Source organism: Chlamydotis macqueenii, chromosome 4 (assembly GCF_036417535.1).
Source record: "Chlamydotis macqueenii isolate bChlMac1 chromosome 4, bChlMac1.mat, whole genome shotgun sequence".
In the NCBI taxonomy this organism is placed as follows: domain Eukaryota; kingdom Metazoa; phylum Chordata; class Aves; order Otidiformes; family Otididae; genus Chlamydotis; species Chlamydotis macqueenii.
This window is the reverse complement of record NC_141559.1, coordinates 16,248,238-16,266,129: the sequence shown is the minus strand read 5'-3', so window position 1 is coordinate 16,266,129 and position 17,892 is coordinate 16,248,238. Positions and strand designations below refer to the sequence as shown.

General features: G+C 41.8%; 1 protein-coding gene across 2 annotated transcripts in view; it reads right to left on the bottom strand.

The window, feature by feature from the left end:
- ARHGAP10 (Rho GTPase activating protein 10) overlaps nt 1-17,576 on the bottom strand; it is a 147,550-nt gene extending 129,974 nt beyond the window's left edge. For both annotated transcript variants that reach the window (XM_086746308.1, XM_086746309.1), the window contains exon 1: nt 17,217-17,576. In XM_086746308.1, the coding sequence (XP_086602434.1) occupies nt 17,217-17,370 (154 nt within the window). In that variant the 5' untranslated portion in view covers nt 17,371-17,576. The remainder of the gene's footprint in view (nt 1-17,216) is intronic.
- Nucleotides 17,577-17,892: the final 316 nt, after the last annotated feature.

Below are 17,892 nucleotides of genomic sequence, written 5' to 3'. Positions count from 1 at the left end.
GTTGTGGATGCCCCCTCCCTGGAAGTGTTCAAGGCCAGGCTGCATGGGGACCTGTTCTAGCAGAAGATGTCCCTGCCCAGGGCCGGGGGCTTGGAACTTGATGATCTTTAAGGTCTCTTCCAACCCAAACCATTCTATGAAAAGGCCACAATTGGTTGAAAGCAACCACAACTGTTTCTGACTATATCCATTTAGCCTTTTTGCCACAGTACTGCAGAAAGATTTTTCCTCTAATAGTCAGAAATTAAAATTAAGAAAGTCTTAAAGCCAGAAATCAGCAAAACACATCCATGCAAAGCCCTTTTAAAGCAAAGGAGAAAAGACTCTTTACTGCAGATTGCATTAAGTACTTATCTTCCCAGCATCTCTCTTAGGAATTTGTTTACAATATGAATAATTTCCATCTGAATTGCCTTAAAGGAGCTCTCTTTCATTTATTAGCAAGGTAAACGTATCTTCATTTCTTACTATAAATGTGAAAACTTTATGTACAGAACACAGGAAGGCAATAAGTGAACAGAAAATAATTCCTTATGCTTTTTCTTAAACTTAAATGCCAGTATTTGCACATTGTATATTTCTTCTGCAGAAACAATGCCAGTAGAAATTTCAAGTTGCCAGAGGATTCTTTTCTCCCGTGTGACAGTTAAATGATCTTGGTCGTGTTATCTGCAGTTTCAGCTATCAAGCACAGGGACATTTCTGCACATTTATGCTTTAGTTGCTTTCTTTTTCTAAATTGCTTCCCTTGCCATTAAAGAAAGCAAAAGCAGCACCTAATACACTGCACAAAAGTGTTACGTAATCAAACATTACAATCCATTAAAAAAAAAAAAAAAACAAACACCAAAAAAAAACCTAACCAGAACACTGAAGGTCAATAGCAAATAAAAAAGATACATCGCTAAATGTTTCTGTGCCTGAATTCCCTCAGCACTAGGAAGGATTTGCAATATAGGCACTTTCTGTGACTATCAGATACTCAAAATCAGCCTTTTTTCAGTATTTGACAATATGTCTGCACATCTACCAGTATCTTCTTATCAAAACAGGAACACTCTTATATTCTAATTAAATATATAAATAACTGTTTGGCATAGAAGAACTATAATCTTTTATTTCAGCACAGAATGGACAAAGTATCTACAAAACTTTTCTAGATGTCCTTTATGCAGCGCTCCCTTCCCAAAAACAACACAAGCAACTCAACACAAACACGTTCACTGCTGACAAGTCGTGATTTGGCCACATGACTGTCCTGCCTGTATTTCAGGTATTAGCTATGTCAGACCTAATTATCAGAGAGAACTTGACAAGGTCTTTCACATGATTCAAAAAAGGTGCGCTTGCCAAAGCCCCAGTGGAGGCCATGGTGTATAGCAAACCCCACCCAGCTCAGCTGAGGCTTGTAGTTTTGCTGCCAGTTTTCCTCCATAAATTACTCTGCATAAATAATCACTGGCTAGCAAACCCTTAAAAGTACTGTCAGGAACTCAGTGACCCACGATGTGTAAGAAATAGTGCCCGTCATGTTTACAATAAAACGTATGATGTTGCTGTTCCACATGACGACCACTACAGCAACGATAATCGTACCAGCTGTGACGGTTTCTCTGTTAGTTTGACAAAGAGTGCTTCAGGCTATGCCACCCTCAACTTTAAATCCCACAATTCAAACAATAACCCTGTCTAGGAAAGGACAGCATACCAAAGAAGCTATATGGACTGAATTACAATTTTTTCTGGTCAGTAAATTTTTCTTCCCTTCATTTCCTGTCAGGAATGAGGGGCCCAGAGATATCAGGATACAGCACATAAGCACATATGCAAACACCAGCAGGAGCTCATAGCTCACACCATGGTTTTCAGGCAGAAATATCCATCCAAAGTGATTAAATGTTCAGACAATGCTTCAAGCACAAGCATCTAATGTAAGACTACAAGGAAAACTATTCAAAGGAAAACATACTGGTACATCTGATGAAGCAAGAGTCTAGTATAGTGGATACATGCTGCAGCCTCATACGTGTAAGATAGGACCACAAAATATGCACTTTCCCCAGAGACCCTACAGTAAAAGTTCTGCTATAATTTATACTTCAACTCCTTTGCTTCAGTGCACAGAAACGAGAGATTATACAACTAACTGTTCAAATAGAAATGACAGCTACATCTTCCAGGAGAAGAGGCAGAGCAGGCAGTGAAAGCAAAAGTTCTGTGAGGACATGCAAGAGCAAACACTTGTGAAGCATGGCTCTGCAATCGTTAGTCACAGATGGGTTGTGCGAGACATCCCTACATGGGGGGTCTAATAGCAAACCAATTTGTGCTAGCGACAGGTGACATTCCAATAGCATGGTAACACTAAAATTCAAATGTATACAGCATGAAAGCCATTTAAGCATACAAACTACCATCACACCCCGGATACTACGTCACTAAAACACAGACAGAAGTCCTGAAAGACAAGGAGGTGGATGGGGACGGTAAAAAGGTTGAGAAGGAAGAGCAAGTTGCAGTGCCTGTCACTTTGCACCAAAACCTTCAGCACAGGATCAAGTCTTTCACGGACAAGCTCTGGCCATTACAGAAGTTGTACCAACCAGGGACTTGGGAGTTTGCATTGATAGAGAGAGATTACATCTAACCTCCAGCACAGTGCTGCAAAGCATCATTAGCTTTTTCTCTAGAAGCTCCAGGGTTTTTTCTGCCTTCTACCATCATAGTTTTGTACCTAGCACGTGCAAGGCTCCGAATACAAATGTGTGTCTAGGTGAACCTAGGTCCTCGGTACATCTCAAATACTCATTTCCTTCTTTATCTTCACTTCTTTAGACACACATTTAATTTACACATTAGTGTAATTACAATTACAATTACACATTGGTACACGTTGCTGTAAGTGCAACATGTACTAATGCATGTTACTGACCACAAGAATGCTCACAAAAGTACTCTAACTCTGAGGTGATGCAAGGGAAATAAGAGATGCGCTGGGACATCAAAAAGAGAAGTCTGAAGGGAAAGAAACCTCTAAAGAAAAATAGAAAGAAGGTCACAGTCACTCCTTTGCAAAGATCTCTCTTAATGTGGCCAAAATCCACAGCACAACACTTCAGCTTTTTTCCAGCATAGCGCACTCTTTTAAAACCAGTTATTTGATCTCATATTTATTTAGATAAAGCTAGCAATAACAGAAGCAAATTAAAAACAAACCTAAGTATCACAAGCTGATCACAGCAACCTATACCAAAACAAGGTAAAACACACCAAAGACCAGTCTGGGAACTCTGGACAAAGGTAGTAAGGTAAGTTTTGAACAACACTCACAGCTGCACAGATTGTACAGAACTGAAGGCAGAAAATAGATGGTGATTTCCTAATTACAGTCCAGTAAATGAACAGATTCTTCCCCATAGTAATTCATTTCTCTCAATAAAAGATACATAAAAATTATCTACTCTTTCGATATTTAAAACTTTAAACAAAGTGCCATCAAGACAGATTAGACAAATCATTCACATACAATTAGCTATACGGATACAAAAGGAAAGGAAAAGCACTCATGTTTTCTTTCTCTTATAAGGTTAGCAAGGAGGGGCGGGGAATCTTCCCCAGCTATTTGTCTCAATTCAGAGACCAAATCCCAAAGCAGGCATCTGCAAATGGGAGCCTCTGCATAAACAGTCCTCTTGCATTCCTGGTCTGATGTCAACTCAGAGCATAACCATCCTCTTCTCCTTATTAGTAACGAGGATTAAGAAAGTGCTTTATAAGGCAAGTGATACAACTAATACCAAATAACCTTAAAAATTAAAACCTTTGTGACTATTGGCAACTTACAATTAAGTTGGCTTGCTGACTGTTGCCTATGAAAAACCCCAACTCACTTCTGATTCTCATTTTGTCATCTTCTCTCCCATCAGTGTAAACAAAAGCCACACTGCTTTTACATACAGTTTATAACCTTCACTTCTGGTTTCCCAAGATTCACGCTACTCTAATTTAAGACATTTGTCCATAATTAATCAATGTAAAACACTGGAACTAAGCAAATAAGATTCAGATTTCAGACCAGTGGGAGCCACCTGTTTTGTGTTATGGCAGGACTTGAGTTAGGATTCACTTGCAAGGCTTTCAGATAATTTTTACTCGTTATTAGTTACCACTGTCAAGACACAGCAAGAGAAGGATCCAAAAATTCCGTCAATTACTTTTAGGGCTGGGTAGCAGCCAGTAGGAATACTCATTGCTGGGTTCAGCAAGGGTTTGCCAAACGATGAGAGATGTTAGCATCGGCAAAGAAAATTTCCTTTCTTGGCTTGTATCTGCTAAAGGCTGCAATCACCAAATTAGGACTAAGGATGGGTCCTGAAGGAACAATTTAGGGCTAAATTTAGAACTGATCTCTGTAGTAACCGTCTGTTAGGACAGAAACTAAGTCGGTAGGGTCACTGAGATAGGAAAAAGAGAAAAGTGAGCCAAAACTGGTAGTGAGCTTGGAAGGGTGCAGCTGACTACGCCTGCATCTGAGGCAGACTGAAACAAGTAGGAGCAGGGAGGGAGGACTAAGTCAGGGGACCACCAGCAGCAGGAGGGTTAGCACGTGCACAGGATGGGACAGCCACCTGCACCATCGTCCAGAAGGGACTGCTAGGCACAAGGCAAGGTTTGGATAAACGAAAGTCAATGTACCATGACCGGAATAGCATCTGCAGATTATTGCCTGACTAGATATAGTTCTCGAATTGACTTCTGGATTTGGGGGTGCATTTCCAGCCGCCAGAAGCCCACACATTCCCAATTCTAACAGAACACCAAGGTAAGCAGAGTCGCAGGTCCTTCATATTCCAGAAAGTACAACAAATCAAACAGATACAGTCGCTGTCTCGCTGGAACACTTAAAATGCCTGAATGCTAAAAGCGAGCATTTAAAATCCAACACATCATCTTCAAATCCCCAAGCACCAACACCAAAATAGTTCTGATCGCTGCTTAGGGAATCGAACAGGTAGTCTGAAAAACTGTTACACAATTCACAAAACATTGGTCTGCAAGCTGTCTTACAAAACACAATATGCTAATAAATGGGTAACAAGGTTAAATGTCAGGGCCTCCTAATTACTAACTCCATCTCCAATAAAGACTTGACGTGCAATCTTATCTAATCACTTGGTCTCTCACTTCACCCATTTGTAAACAAAACTAGCAGCCCAACCTACTTCACAGGATGTTGAAATGCTAGCACCTAAAGTACATTACCACTTTGGATTTTTAAGTGCTATATAGGTTAAGAGGCTTGTTTGTTTACTTTTAAAACTACTCTCGTATTTATACATTTTAAAGTATATATATTTTACATGACAGAAAAAAACAACGCTACAAAAAGAAGACCAGAAACCATTAACAAGAATTTAAAATGCACTTTGATTTGGCTCATCATAAGTAAACAAACTCACCTTTAATTTTCCTGATTACATTTCCTGCACATAGCTCCTTCTACTGGGTTTTTCTAGTGGCAACCCTAAATAAGGAACATCTTGCTATCAAGAATCCCTACCACACCAAGCTATTGACTGTATGATTATAGGACAAAGCAGGGATTCAGCTGGAAGGGAAATTCCTTAATTATTTCCTATCACTAGCAGTATGAAGAAGGATTAGTCACCGCCAGATAGATGTGCTTCATTTCACTTACACTCAGAGCAACAACTCTCAATTCTCCCCATCATGCTTATTACCCACTTACAATGGTAACTATGTATCTTACCGGAATCCAAACCGTTTAAAAAAAAAAAAAAAATTACAGCAGCTCACAAATATCATCATAATTTAAGAAAATAAACAAAAATTAAACTGTTTACTGACACCAAGGAATTCCCAGCTCCTTATACTGCACATACTAGTAAAACGTTCCTGTGGCTTTGATCCAGAAAGCAACAGAAGTCCATAAAGCATCAAAAGATAATTTGTGAAGTGATTGCCAGAACCCAACCCTAACACGTTTAAGCAAATAAAAAACACAGGGGAAAAGGAACACAAATGTCCAAATTCACTCAGTAATGCTCAATAAATAAAAGCTATTTCAGCAATATTACAATGTTGTCCAAAATAGTATGGATTATCCCCCCCCGCCCCCCCCCCTGAAAAGGTTAGACTCCTTCAACCAAAAAGGCTGAAAAAAACCTGTCCTAGAGAGCATTATAATGGGTGCCTCTCTGGAAGCAAAGCACTTGTGAATGAGCAAGTAACTTCAAAAAACAAGCACGCAAGAAACCACACACACCCCTCCTCTGAAGAAAACTGACATGCTGTCTTTCTCTGACATTATTAATCACTGACATCAGTGTATTCCATCCACTATTTTTTAGAGCTACAAAAGCCCTGGTTCCTCCCCACCTCCCCCAATTGTTCTGCTGCGAGTAAAAATTCAACTGACATTGGCAACACTGGAGGTTTTGTAAGAGTCAGATGCAACTAGGAGGGATGGCAGTTTACTCTGGGGAAAGAAAAAGAAGAAAAGCCTAGGAACAACATTCCTTTTGGTTTTGTCATTAACTTGCCAGCAGAGAACCCTCTCCTCTGTAACATCAGTGGCCTGTGACAATATCGTCAACAGACAGCATTCGTTCTGTTCTTGTTCTTTGAGCAAGTTACTCCTACTCAATAAATTACTATCAAGTAGGAAAGAGCAATGGCAGATGCATGGAAGCAAAGGAAAAATTATTTTAAACATCTAAACCATTCCTTTTCCAAAGCCCAGCAAGAGACAGAGGTACATACTTCAGACAGGACTTGATTCGGCCTTTATTCTGTCCTAGTAGCTTTATCCCAAACTCTCTTCAGAACTTTCAGCATGGCTCCATGCTAGCATGAGCTAAAACTCATGCTATTGGACCTTTCCTGCTCTTCCTTAATATTCAAACTAAAACATTCACATTCATTTGCTCTATAAATTTTCACCAGAACAGGCAGCTAAAGAGTAAAATGAGGTGAAGGAGGCAGCAACCTCTGGCAGGCTACGGCAAGAATCATCTAACAAGTCACACTACTAAGACTTCTCAGAAGGGAGAAGGAGAGTGAAGAGATAGAAGCACAAACCACTGAGCTAATGTCAACTATTTTCCAAGCAAAAATCCTTCTTGGCATCCCCCCCGATTGTCACTCTGGGAATGCCATCCCAACCCACCCATCCAGGCACTCAGAACTAAACTCAGCAGCTGCTCATATCTCTCTCAGTTACTACACTAATAATAGTGTCCAGGAAGTAACGTTCCAATAAGACCATTCCATAATGTCTTCATGAAATGTGAGATTAGCTCCTCACCATGATTAAAATGTAGGAATTTTCCATATTTAAAAGAGAAATAGAAAGAGAAGGCCTCAGGAAAAAAAAAACTTCTATGATGAGGAACAGCATCCTTACTCAGAAGATAACCCTCTTTAAGCATAAAGACACAAACTCTCTTCATGAACATTTACTTTCAAATCTGAGACAGCAAAAGCATATGATCCCTTTCGTCTGCTTCAAGATCCTAAACGCAAGCAAATCATAGCTATTACAACAGGAACAGAAAGCATATATAGAAAGCTTTATTTATAAAAAGATTGGAACTGAAACAAACATTGACAGAATTGTTTGGGGTTTGTTCGATGCTTTTGGGGCATCAGAATTTTTTGTTTCAGGAAGGGCTTTGCTTGTTTGTTTCTGTTACATGTTGCTTACAAACACTGTCAAGTTCCATTTAGAGAAACCTTTCTCTGTACCAGAGGAAGGGGGGGGGGGGTGGGAAGGAGCTGTAAGATTAATTGCTAATGTGGTCCAGTTGCTTGCTCCATCCAAAACAAGACTGCTGCTTTTCTTGACTGAAATCTTAATTCCCGATTTTATTTTAAAATGCATTGGTAGTAATAATGCCAAACTAATTTTCAAGAAGGTATCAAAGCCATCTTCCTTATAAACACTTCAAATTAAAGAACTACAAACAAAAGATAGAGTGAGAAAAAAAAAAACAACAACTTCTCAATGAAGCAAGTTTTGCATAATTTACAAATCTGAAGTGGATTTCAGTAAGTCCACAGAGCGTTATAACGCGGTTGGCACACCTAAGTTTTTCTACACATATGGATACTTTTTTAGTAGAAAGTGAATGATTATATGCTATAAACTTTAGAAAAGCCAAACTGCTGACTTAAACTTCCACTTGAATAATCTGCATGGCAAGCGCAGAACAGCTGCTTTCTGAGTTCATGCTGCCATGCCCTCCGTACTGAGATGTCTAAAACATGACTGTAGGAGAATACGGCACATTCTCTTATCACATTCTATATTAAGCTAATTTACTTAAAGAAGATTTTAAAAAGTTTGTAACTACTGCTCAACTCAAATAATGACTACAGAAAGAGACCAGTGGGTGCAGTCTAGCATAACGCAGAAGGGACTGATACACAACATTTCTCTCTGACATTTGGCTTGTAACTGAGCTTGGCAATTGGACCAGGCCTTTTCAACAGAGAGAGCATACAACCTGATATTTTAACAGGGGAAAAAAGTACTGACAATGTAAATTATACTGTTTTGTTCTCAGAGCACTGATGTGTTTCAAAGGCTGAAACTACACAGCGTTCACAGTCCACATAATCCACATAAGCTACAAACTCAGCCCCATGACAGATTTCTAAGAACAGTGACCCACTGCCAAAAGGATATTTCCAAAAGTTCTTTTCAAGTCCTTAGCGACCTGGCAGCATGCTCCCTCCACCTGTTTGCAAGATGGTGGGAGGTTTTTTTTGAAGAAGGGTTTTCTAAGCAATCATATTTTTATTTAAATCTGCTACAGGTTTCCTTATCAAAATTCTTCATTGTTCCATTATACTTACATTCAAGTATTATTAATATTTTTCACAGCATGCAACTCTTTCTAATGACTGACAAAATCATAGATGAAGACAAACAAGGAAGGGAAGAAGACCCAACTTTTGAGATTTTATACATTACAGTCTAATTTTTCTTAAGGCTGAAATGCTGCAAGTGCAACACAAGCTTCAGACTCTTCACCATGAATTAATTCCTCACTTCTAAGCCCTCACCCATCAGCCTAAGGAAGGAAACTGACACATTTCAAAGCTAAAAAACACTCACTAGCAACAAAGTGGTTGAGTACGTACTCCTGGACACCACACACAGTGGAAAGTCCTCTGAGGCACGGGTCCGATGCACAGTCCTGCTCAGTTTCATCCCGGATACTCAACTTTCCTTGCCAAACTAAACAAAGCATTTATTTTTCCTCTTCAAGGACACACAGTCCAAATCAGCCAGGTGTATATACAAATGCTGGAGAGAACTAAGGGAAACTGTAACAACCAGATCTATTGAGAGGCCTCTCTGACCTACCTAATAAGCTGATAACCCCCACCTGCCCAGTCCTCTCAACCAAAAAGGTAACAACAGGACATTTATTCAATGGTGTGGGCAGTACTAAAACCACAATCCTTTTAATAACACTGATTTTCCATCTCTGTAGATTATTTTTCCCTGCCACTGCTCCTTTCCCACAGAGGACAACCCCAGCATGAGTGATTTACAGGAACTTCTGAATTGGCCTTGGCATGCGATGGCCACGTTGCTTCTGAGGGCCTGGATGTTTCCTCTCTATTTTTGTCCTGAAAGAAGAGTAAACACACAGGAGGGAAAAGAACAACAAGGGGAGGAAACAAAAACAGAGCAGAAGGAGTAAAAGGCATTTACAAAGAACAGAGTGTCTGCAAGAAGCTCTGTCCATAGCTGCAAGGAGGTACAGAAAAATGACAACATGACATTGAGGTTGTCTGCTGAAAATTTCCAAAAATGTCTGTTTAGAAAATAATTTGAGGACAGCATAAACAGATTTCCCTTTCCAGCATCTTCTTTGACTGTGAGATACCTAAACATGCACTTTGGATAGCAGGCATACATCCATCACAGACTTATAACATGGGGCATCTTAAATTGCAGCTGCTGTACCTGCCCTCTCTTCTCTCAAAGTTACACCCAGAGGGCACAATCTGCACAGGAGCTGGTGGGACAGAGCACATGTGCCTACCTCAACTCATTGCAAAATGTGATGGCATAGTTTAAACTTGGCAAAGAAGCTGGGTTTGACTTAGCAACAAGACAGATTTTGAGTGCTGATTAAAACTGACAGCTACAGTGGGTGGCAGCAACCAGGAGCAGAGAGAGAGATGTTAAATTCCCTGAACAGTAGTTTCTTAAACTATTCTGCCAATATATGCCCAAGCACATTTGACCATATCTTTTACACTCACTAGATATTCCAGGAAAGCATTCAACTGCTCAAAGTGTCTTAATTTGTCAACTCAAAAACAAAGACTTGCAAAAGATGATCAAACCAGTGAGCATGTCGTAACTTCTCAAGAACAACTGTCATAGAACAGCAGCAAATCTGGCCTAGAAACTCAAAAAAGTAGCATTAGACCCAAAAGGAAACCTCATCAAACACAAGGAAGTTATAAAAATTACCTCAAAGAGCCACAACCCACCCTATCAAAACATTAAGCATAGTGCCAAGATTCACACGCTTTGGACTATCTCCCTCAAACAGCCAAACCTCTGTTTTTAACTTAACGTATTAAGTGCTGCAATAGCAACTGAAGTAAAACAAAAGCACTAAAGTCAATGTAAACTATATATATTAATCATGTAATGTCAAAAAACAGTCAGGGAGGAGGAAAGAAGTACTGGGATGGTGAGGGCAGAGCACCTGGCCTGTGCGCTACTCCCCTTGCTGTACATCGGGGGGGGGGGGGGGGGAGAAGCACACAAAAAAAACCTACATAGCACTCCAGAGCAGGTGTCTCCCCTCCCTGCATCCTTAGAACAAAAATCTGTACCAATCAGAAAGAGAAGTTCTGCCTCACTAAACACTATGAAGTTGATTTTAGACTGACTTGATAACCGGCATTCGTGTCACAAGCTCTGCTTGTTAAAATTTGCAATGTTTTTGCAATACAGAGCTGGCAAGCATAGGATAACTTTGGGAATAGCAGACACCTGCAGCCTTACCAGTGGGTCTACTTTTCTTTATTTAATTGCAAGCAGGTGTTTGCATTTTACAGACTGCAGGGCAAATCCATTATTTTTCCAAGATGGATTCAGATTCCATAAAATTCAGTATTACATTTCTGAAAGGCTTGTCATTAAAAAAGAAAAATATCAGAAAAAAAAAACCAAACAAACATTTTCAACATGACCTACCAGACAACTTCTCTAAAAATTACAAAACACTCTACTTATTTCTATTGTTTTCATCCTGAAGACCGACAAAGATGCTGATCATTGATGTCCTCTTTAGATAACTGTGCAAGTGGTCATTAAAGCTGAAAAATGACATATTTCCTTCCGCCAAATGATTAAAAGACAGAATCACTTCATTCAACAACAGCCTGTCACATCTATTATCACTGAGAAAACCCATTTGAATACATGAAAATTCATATTTTCTGAAAACACAACTTCTAGTTTACTAGCACAATGCTCTACTTATAATACAGAAAAAAATTAACAGTGGAACATCTACAGGACAAAGAAGGTAATGGAGCTAGTTAGTAATCCAGGCTGAAAAGACATGATTCAAGATGACAAACTGGCATCCTCCACAGAATGAGCTTGACACTTTTTATAGCTACTGACACAGTAATGAATGCTTTACTTTGGGTGGAGCTAAACACAACGTTCTGCAGAGTATTTTCTTAAAAGAAAGCACTTCCCTGAGCCTTATACAGAAGCAACTTTATCTACGAGCAGAAAAAAAAAAACGTACTATCTTAGCTAATTAGGCCCTAGCTGTGGCAATTATCTTGAAGGGAAGGGAAAAGCAACATTCTTTTATGTTATTATAAGCAGCCCTTTCTTAAGAGTAGGCTGTATCAGATGGGCCTCAAAGTGCTTGTTTGCCTTAGTTTTCTAATGTTTCCATTATTGAGCTGAATCCCAATAGAAAGGGGTTTTTTTTTTAAAAAAGGTCTGTACTGCTCAGTAGCCTTTGCGATACAGGATCTAGCACTGCCCTAGCAGTCATTTTTATCTAACTGTGCCCTAGCAGGGTATATTTCAAATTTAAAACTCAAGAGTGTTCACTGAGAGCATTTATTTGCTTACTGTTATCAAACCCAAAGTATGCCTTGTAACAGATATAAAGCTCATTTTCAAGGTACTAACTGAAAACTAAAACAGCTTTCTAAAATGCTAACATGAAGATTTATTAATTCGCAGCTCTCACTGAATTCGAGGCAAATTAATCAAAGACAGAATCCTAACTAATCGCTGCTGATTTAGGAAACTTTGCTCACGAGTTCAACTGAGGCCCTCTCACAGTATTCCCTGCTCCCCTCCTTCCTAAGTAAGAATGACATTAGCTTTTATGCAGCCTTCAGACTCTTTCTAGATCTTTAGCGAATGTCCTTTTCTTTTCTAGAAGTTGTTAATGAGCTCTATCTTAACTTGTTCACCTTACTTCTTTGACATGCACTGGAGTGTCAGTAGAACAACACCTTTGTTGCAGAAATCCCTAAGACGTTGAGAGCTGGCACACATTATAGGTTCAGCTAAGTAGTTTTGTAAGTACAGATTATACTAAGGAAAGCTTTAAAAAATGGACAATTAGTGCTTAAGTTTAAAAAGCACTGTGGCTCAAGGGATCTGAGTGGCTTTTATGCTGTTATTATGTGGATTACAACAGCCTGTACGGTTACATAACAATAACCATACCGGGTCAGACCAAAAGCCTACCTAGGCCAGTGTCTGAGAGGTCAACCACCACCACACGCTAAGACAACTGGCCAAGAAAAATAACAGTGGTTTGGCCAACTCGGACATCAGATTAGGTCTTGGATTTGCATTAAACTCTCCAGTCGACTTGCTTAAAAGAAAGACCCAGCCTATTCTACTAGGTCGCAGATGGGATTGGGAAGGGCTTTATTCCCATTGCCAACAAGATTTCCAGCCTGCTTAACTTCGTGCTGGCAAACTTGTAAATGGCCAGTGACTAATAACACCTCAGAGGAAGGGAAAGAGAAATCACGATTTTTTTTTCTCACGAATTGAGAAATACTCCCTGGCGTAAACCAGCATTCTTCAGTAACAATTATTAGTAACTCTTTATATTAAAAAAAAAACTCTTTCCACAGAAAAAAGAAAGCTGGTTCTTGTTTTGTATTATGTCGGGAAGAGTGCAAGCGATCACTCTTCTGTAAAAAATAAAATTAAAATAACAATAAAAACAGTCACCAGAAGCCTGAGCACACCGAGCTGCCTGCAGAGACCAGCACTATGTAGCGAGGATGTGTAGTTTTCTCCTCTGCTGCACCAAATGGCCAAGACCTCGCAGAACTGAGCTCACAACCCAACAATTCAGAGTATAGGAGGAATTATCCTGCTCTCAGCCAAAACAGAGACAGCAATGTAATGAGGGACAGGCCTACCTCTGTGAAAAAGGCACAATGGGGTCGCCGGGTAGCAAGTTTCTGAGTGCAAGTGGAGGAAGGTGGCTGCTCTGCATTCTAGCACAAGCAATAAGAGTATGTGAATGCTGAGGTGCCCACGTGGCAGTAGATAGTCCTAACTTGATGACAGGTTTTACAATGCATTTTAGCTCAGAGTCCCAAATGGGGCACCCTTCCCTATCCAATGTTGTCTAGACTTCCCTTGGAGGGGCACCACCTACAGACCACCACTTGAAAGCCTCCTAGGGAACTCAACTTCTCTGTTTTCCCAGCTTCTCCATCTTCTGTCTTCATCTGCCCATTACAAAGTCACTGCACATGACCCAAATGGAGTTCTGCTCTGGATCTAAATCCAAGAATGGGGAGACTCTGCTGTCAGGCATGTGGAATAGCTGTGAGCAAGCACAAGTATCCTTTGCAAACCCCTCATGAGATGCCCCGGGCCAAAATCTATGCTCGTGCTGACTCTTTCTACTCCTCCCTGAGGACTCATAAAAAGTGGCAGCTCCTGTTATACATTTACAGAAAAGTCTCACCTCCAAAAGAAATCTCTTCAAAAACCACAAACAAATCTCACACTCAGGTCAAGAGACCAAGAGTTAGAATCATAGAATAGAATCATAGAATCATAGAATGGTTAGGGTTGGAAGGGACCTTCAAAGGTCATCTAGTCCAACCCCCCTGCAAGGAGCAGGGACATCCCTGACTAGATCAGGTTGCTCAGAGCCTCATCCAGCCTGGCCTTGAACGTTTCCAGGGATAGGGCTTCCACCATCTCTCTGGGCAACCTGTTCCAGTGTTCTACAACTCACATTGTAAAAATTTTTTTCCTAATATCCAATCTAAATTTACCTCCCTCTATTTTAAAACCATGACCCCTCATCCTATCTCAACAGGCCCTACTGAACAGTCTCTCCCCATCTTTCTTGTAGGCCCCCTTGAGGTACTGGAAGACCACTATCAGGTCTCCCTGTGTTGGACCAACATAGGGAGAAGAATTCAGAAGCAAATATTTAGTAGTATTTATCCAGTATATTCTTTAGCTTCCAACAATTTGCATCTCAGATATTTTAAGAGCTCAGAACTAAACCTCTCAAGTTCCTTTCACATTTTAGAATAAGGGTTCTCCAATCAGGCACCTTTAAACTCAGTTTCGTGCAACAGAAGAACAACTAACTCCATCCAGAAGTCATTTATAAAGTATTTGATGCTCACTTGTTTAACTGAGCTGGAATCCCCTGAAAAATATTGCATTTCTATTTTAAAAGGCATATGCGTATACTGCTTGTACTTACTGATCACTAACAGTAGAAAAAAAAAAGTCTTTCTGTATGCCTTTTAAATATATTTAACCGTCATAAGAGAAGAAAGAGCCACCTATTTTTTTATTCATTCTTCCAATATTTAGCTTGAACTAGACAACTGAGTGATTCAAGCCATTACACAGGAAACGAGACAGCTTTGAGTCAGTCTTGTTTATCTTCCTATCAGATACTTGAAACAACTGAAACTTAAAAGTATGAAGATACACTTGAAGTATGCTTCATACTGGAAACTCAGCAATTTTAATTTTTTCCTTTTTTTTTTCTTTTTTTTAAAAAGCAACATACTCCTGTACTAACAGAAATAAATTCTTCTGAGTTTTAGATAGAAAACACACTCCCCTACAACTGAGGAGACAAATGGAAAGGAGCCAAAGAGAGAATCCACATTGTGTTACTGGCTTGCCCTGCAAGACACTGTGTTAACCTGTGTCAACCAGGTTTTCTTCTGAAAACACAAGGACCACCAGTACACAAAACACTGGGCATTTAATGGGTTTTAACTCCTCCTTGTGTTTACTCTGGTCCAAATGTCTTTTAACGTCTGCTGAACAGCAGCACTGCTTCACCAGCAGCAGAGGAAGACGACTCAGCTTCAAACCTGTCCTGCAGAGCACTCTAAAGGAGACAGACAACTGCAGAAACCTGAAATGCGTAAGGAAGGGTCTAACCTCTGCTTCCACTTCTCAAACAAGTATGCTGGGGATGTTTGTCAGAGTAAGGTACAGCACCTAAACTCAAGAAAAAAATTTCTGGCTGTCATCTCAGAAAGGAAGGAATTGCTTAGACCTGAACACCGGGCAGGATCTCAGATAGCTTTTCTAAATATTTCTCACGGGCTAGCCCTAAGTATTTCACCACACACTCTCAGGCCAGGTGGCTCTGCTTGGCACACTGACACCCTTGGCTCCCACCACGCACAGCTAACTGTGTTGAGCACTGCACACCAAGCCAAAACTATCAACATCGGATTCTGCTGTGGAAAGAAGGCTCATATGAGCTAAGGTTTTCCTCACACCATCAGCTCCACACTTTCACACTAAGTTCTGTACATGTAACCATACACGAGAAACAGAGGGTTTGGGGCAGTTGCCAAAATATTGTCTAGATGCTTGAGGAATAGAAGCAAAGTGAAATGATCTCCCTCCACTGTTCTTATCCAAGTCTAGGGACACTTTTCTTACTTTGCATGCCAAGTTAAGATGATTTATACTGACATACCAAGTCACAGATTTCAAATAATCCACAAGGAACATGATTTGCTATAACTGAACATTAACTGGCCACAGAATAAGAGCTACAAACAAGTGAAATTTGATACAGCATTTTCTACCTTTTTTTACCCAGACACATAAAAAAAAAAAAAAGAGACAAAAACCAGGAAAGAATGTTTCTTTATTTGCACAAAATGAGTTATCCTCAGTTTTTAAAACCCTCACCATATCCAGCCAGCTCCACTACTCAAACCATTGGCCAAATCCCTCCCAGCCTACTTTAAGGGAAATACCTGGAAAGCTTGGTTCTCTATTTTCAGAAGTTTTCCATGATATCAAAGATGCAATACACTTTTGAAAAGACAGTGCCAGAGTGCCGTATAAGTGTTTTATTTGAATAATTGGTATAGTAAATCATCCTGCTAGATATTTAGGGGACTACACTACCATATCTTAAGTCAAAGGGAAGAAATTATATCACCACAATACTACCTTAAGAAGATGCATTAACACTGTCATTCAAGGAAAATAACGATTCTCACATAAACCACAGCTTGCTAACCATATATATATACAAATACACACGTATTCGGTAAGTAACATGCAAAATTGTAAAACACCATCACATTTTAAGAGGCCAAAGACACAGAACTGGTAACTAGTGCTGCCACCGCAGAACTGTTAAGCCTGGTAATTCCCGAATATGCTTAAAATTTCGACAAAGGGGTATTGCCAGCAGCCTCTTCACAGGCTACACACAGATATACGTGCACATCGTTACGGCGAGATATGCAATTCACAGCTCGCAAGGCACCGGTAAAACTTGAAACCGAGTCCTCTGAGCGGGTTTCACACCGCAGCTCGCTTCGGGCCGGGCACCGCCGAACACGTTCAGCCAGGCCCGGCCGGCAGACCGGGCACGGGCAACCAGCGTTACAAAATGTGGGGTCACCCGGCGCTTCCCCCCGCTGTCCCTGAGCCGCCCCCTCCACGGGGAAGGGCTGGACAGGACCGACGTCCCCAAAGCGGCTGGCGGGGAGGCATGGGAGAGGCTGGAGAAGGCCGGTGCCAAACTCTCTGCTAACAGAAGCAAAGCGAAGCCTCTCGGCGCCGGGCCCCGAGCCGCCGGGAGCCGCCCCCGCAGCGAGCCGGCGTCTCCCCCCCGCGCCCCTCCACTCACTTTTGGTGGCGGCGATCAGGTTTTTCCCGTCCTTAAGCAACTCCTTGATAAACTTATTGGTCTTCTCCAGCTCGGCCTCATGGGCTCGGACCCGCTCCCTGAACCAGGGGCTGTCCAGGTAGCAGTCGCTGAACTCCAGGGGCTGCAGCCCCATGGCTGTGGCTGTGGCTGTGGCTGTTGCTGTTGCAGCCGCCGCCGCCGCGCCGGGGCTCCCCTCCCTGCCAACCTCTCACGGCTGCGCCACCGCAGCAGCGACCGAGGCGCAGCCGGCGTCCCCGCAGCCGCTGAGGCGGCAGCCGCTGCCACAAAGAGCAGAGCGGCGGTGGCGGCTCCCTCGACGCAGGGCTGGGCGCGGGCAAAGGCGAGCGGAGCCGCCCTCCCCGCTGCGAGAGGCGGCGCGGTGAGGGGAGAGGCCCCCGCTCCCGGCAGCCCCGCCGCACCACGCCTCCCTCCGGCGGCGCTTACACAAGGCTTGGCGGCGGGAACGCGCCTCTGCCTGCAGTCACCGGGCAGCCACCTCCCTTCTAACCGCTAGGTCCCCCAGGCGAAGTCCCCCTTATCCGGAGGGGGAAACGAGGAGGGGGCTCGGCAGAGCAGAGGCCTGGCGGGGCCTGTGCGGGGGAGCCCGCACTGCAAAGGCAAGGGCTCGCCGCAGGAGGCCAGGGGTTGCCTGTCC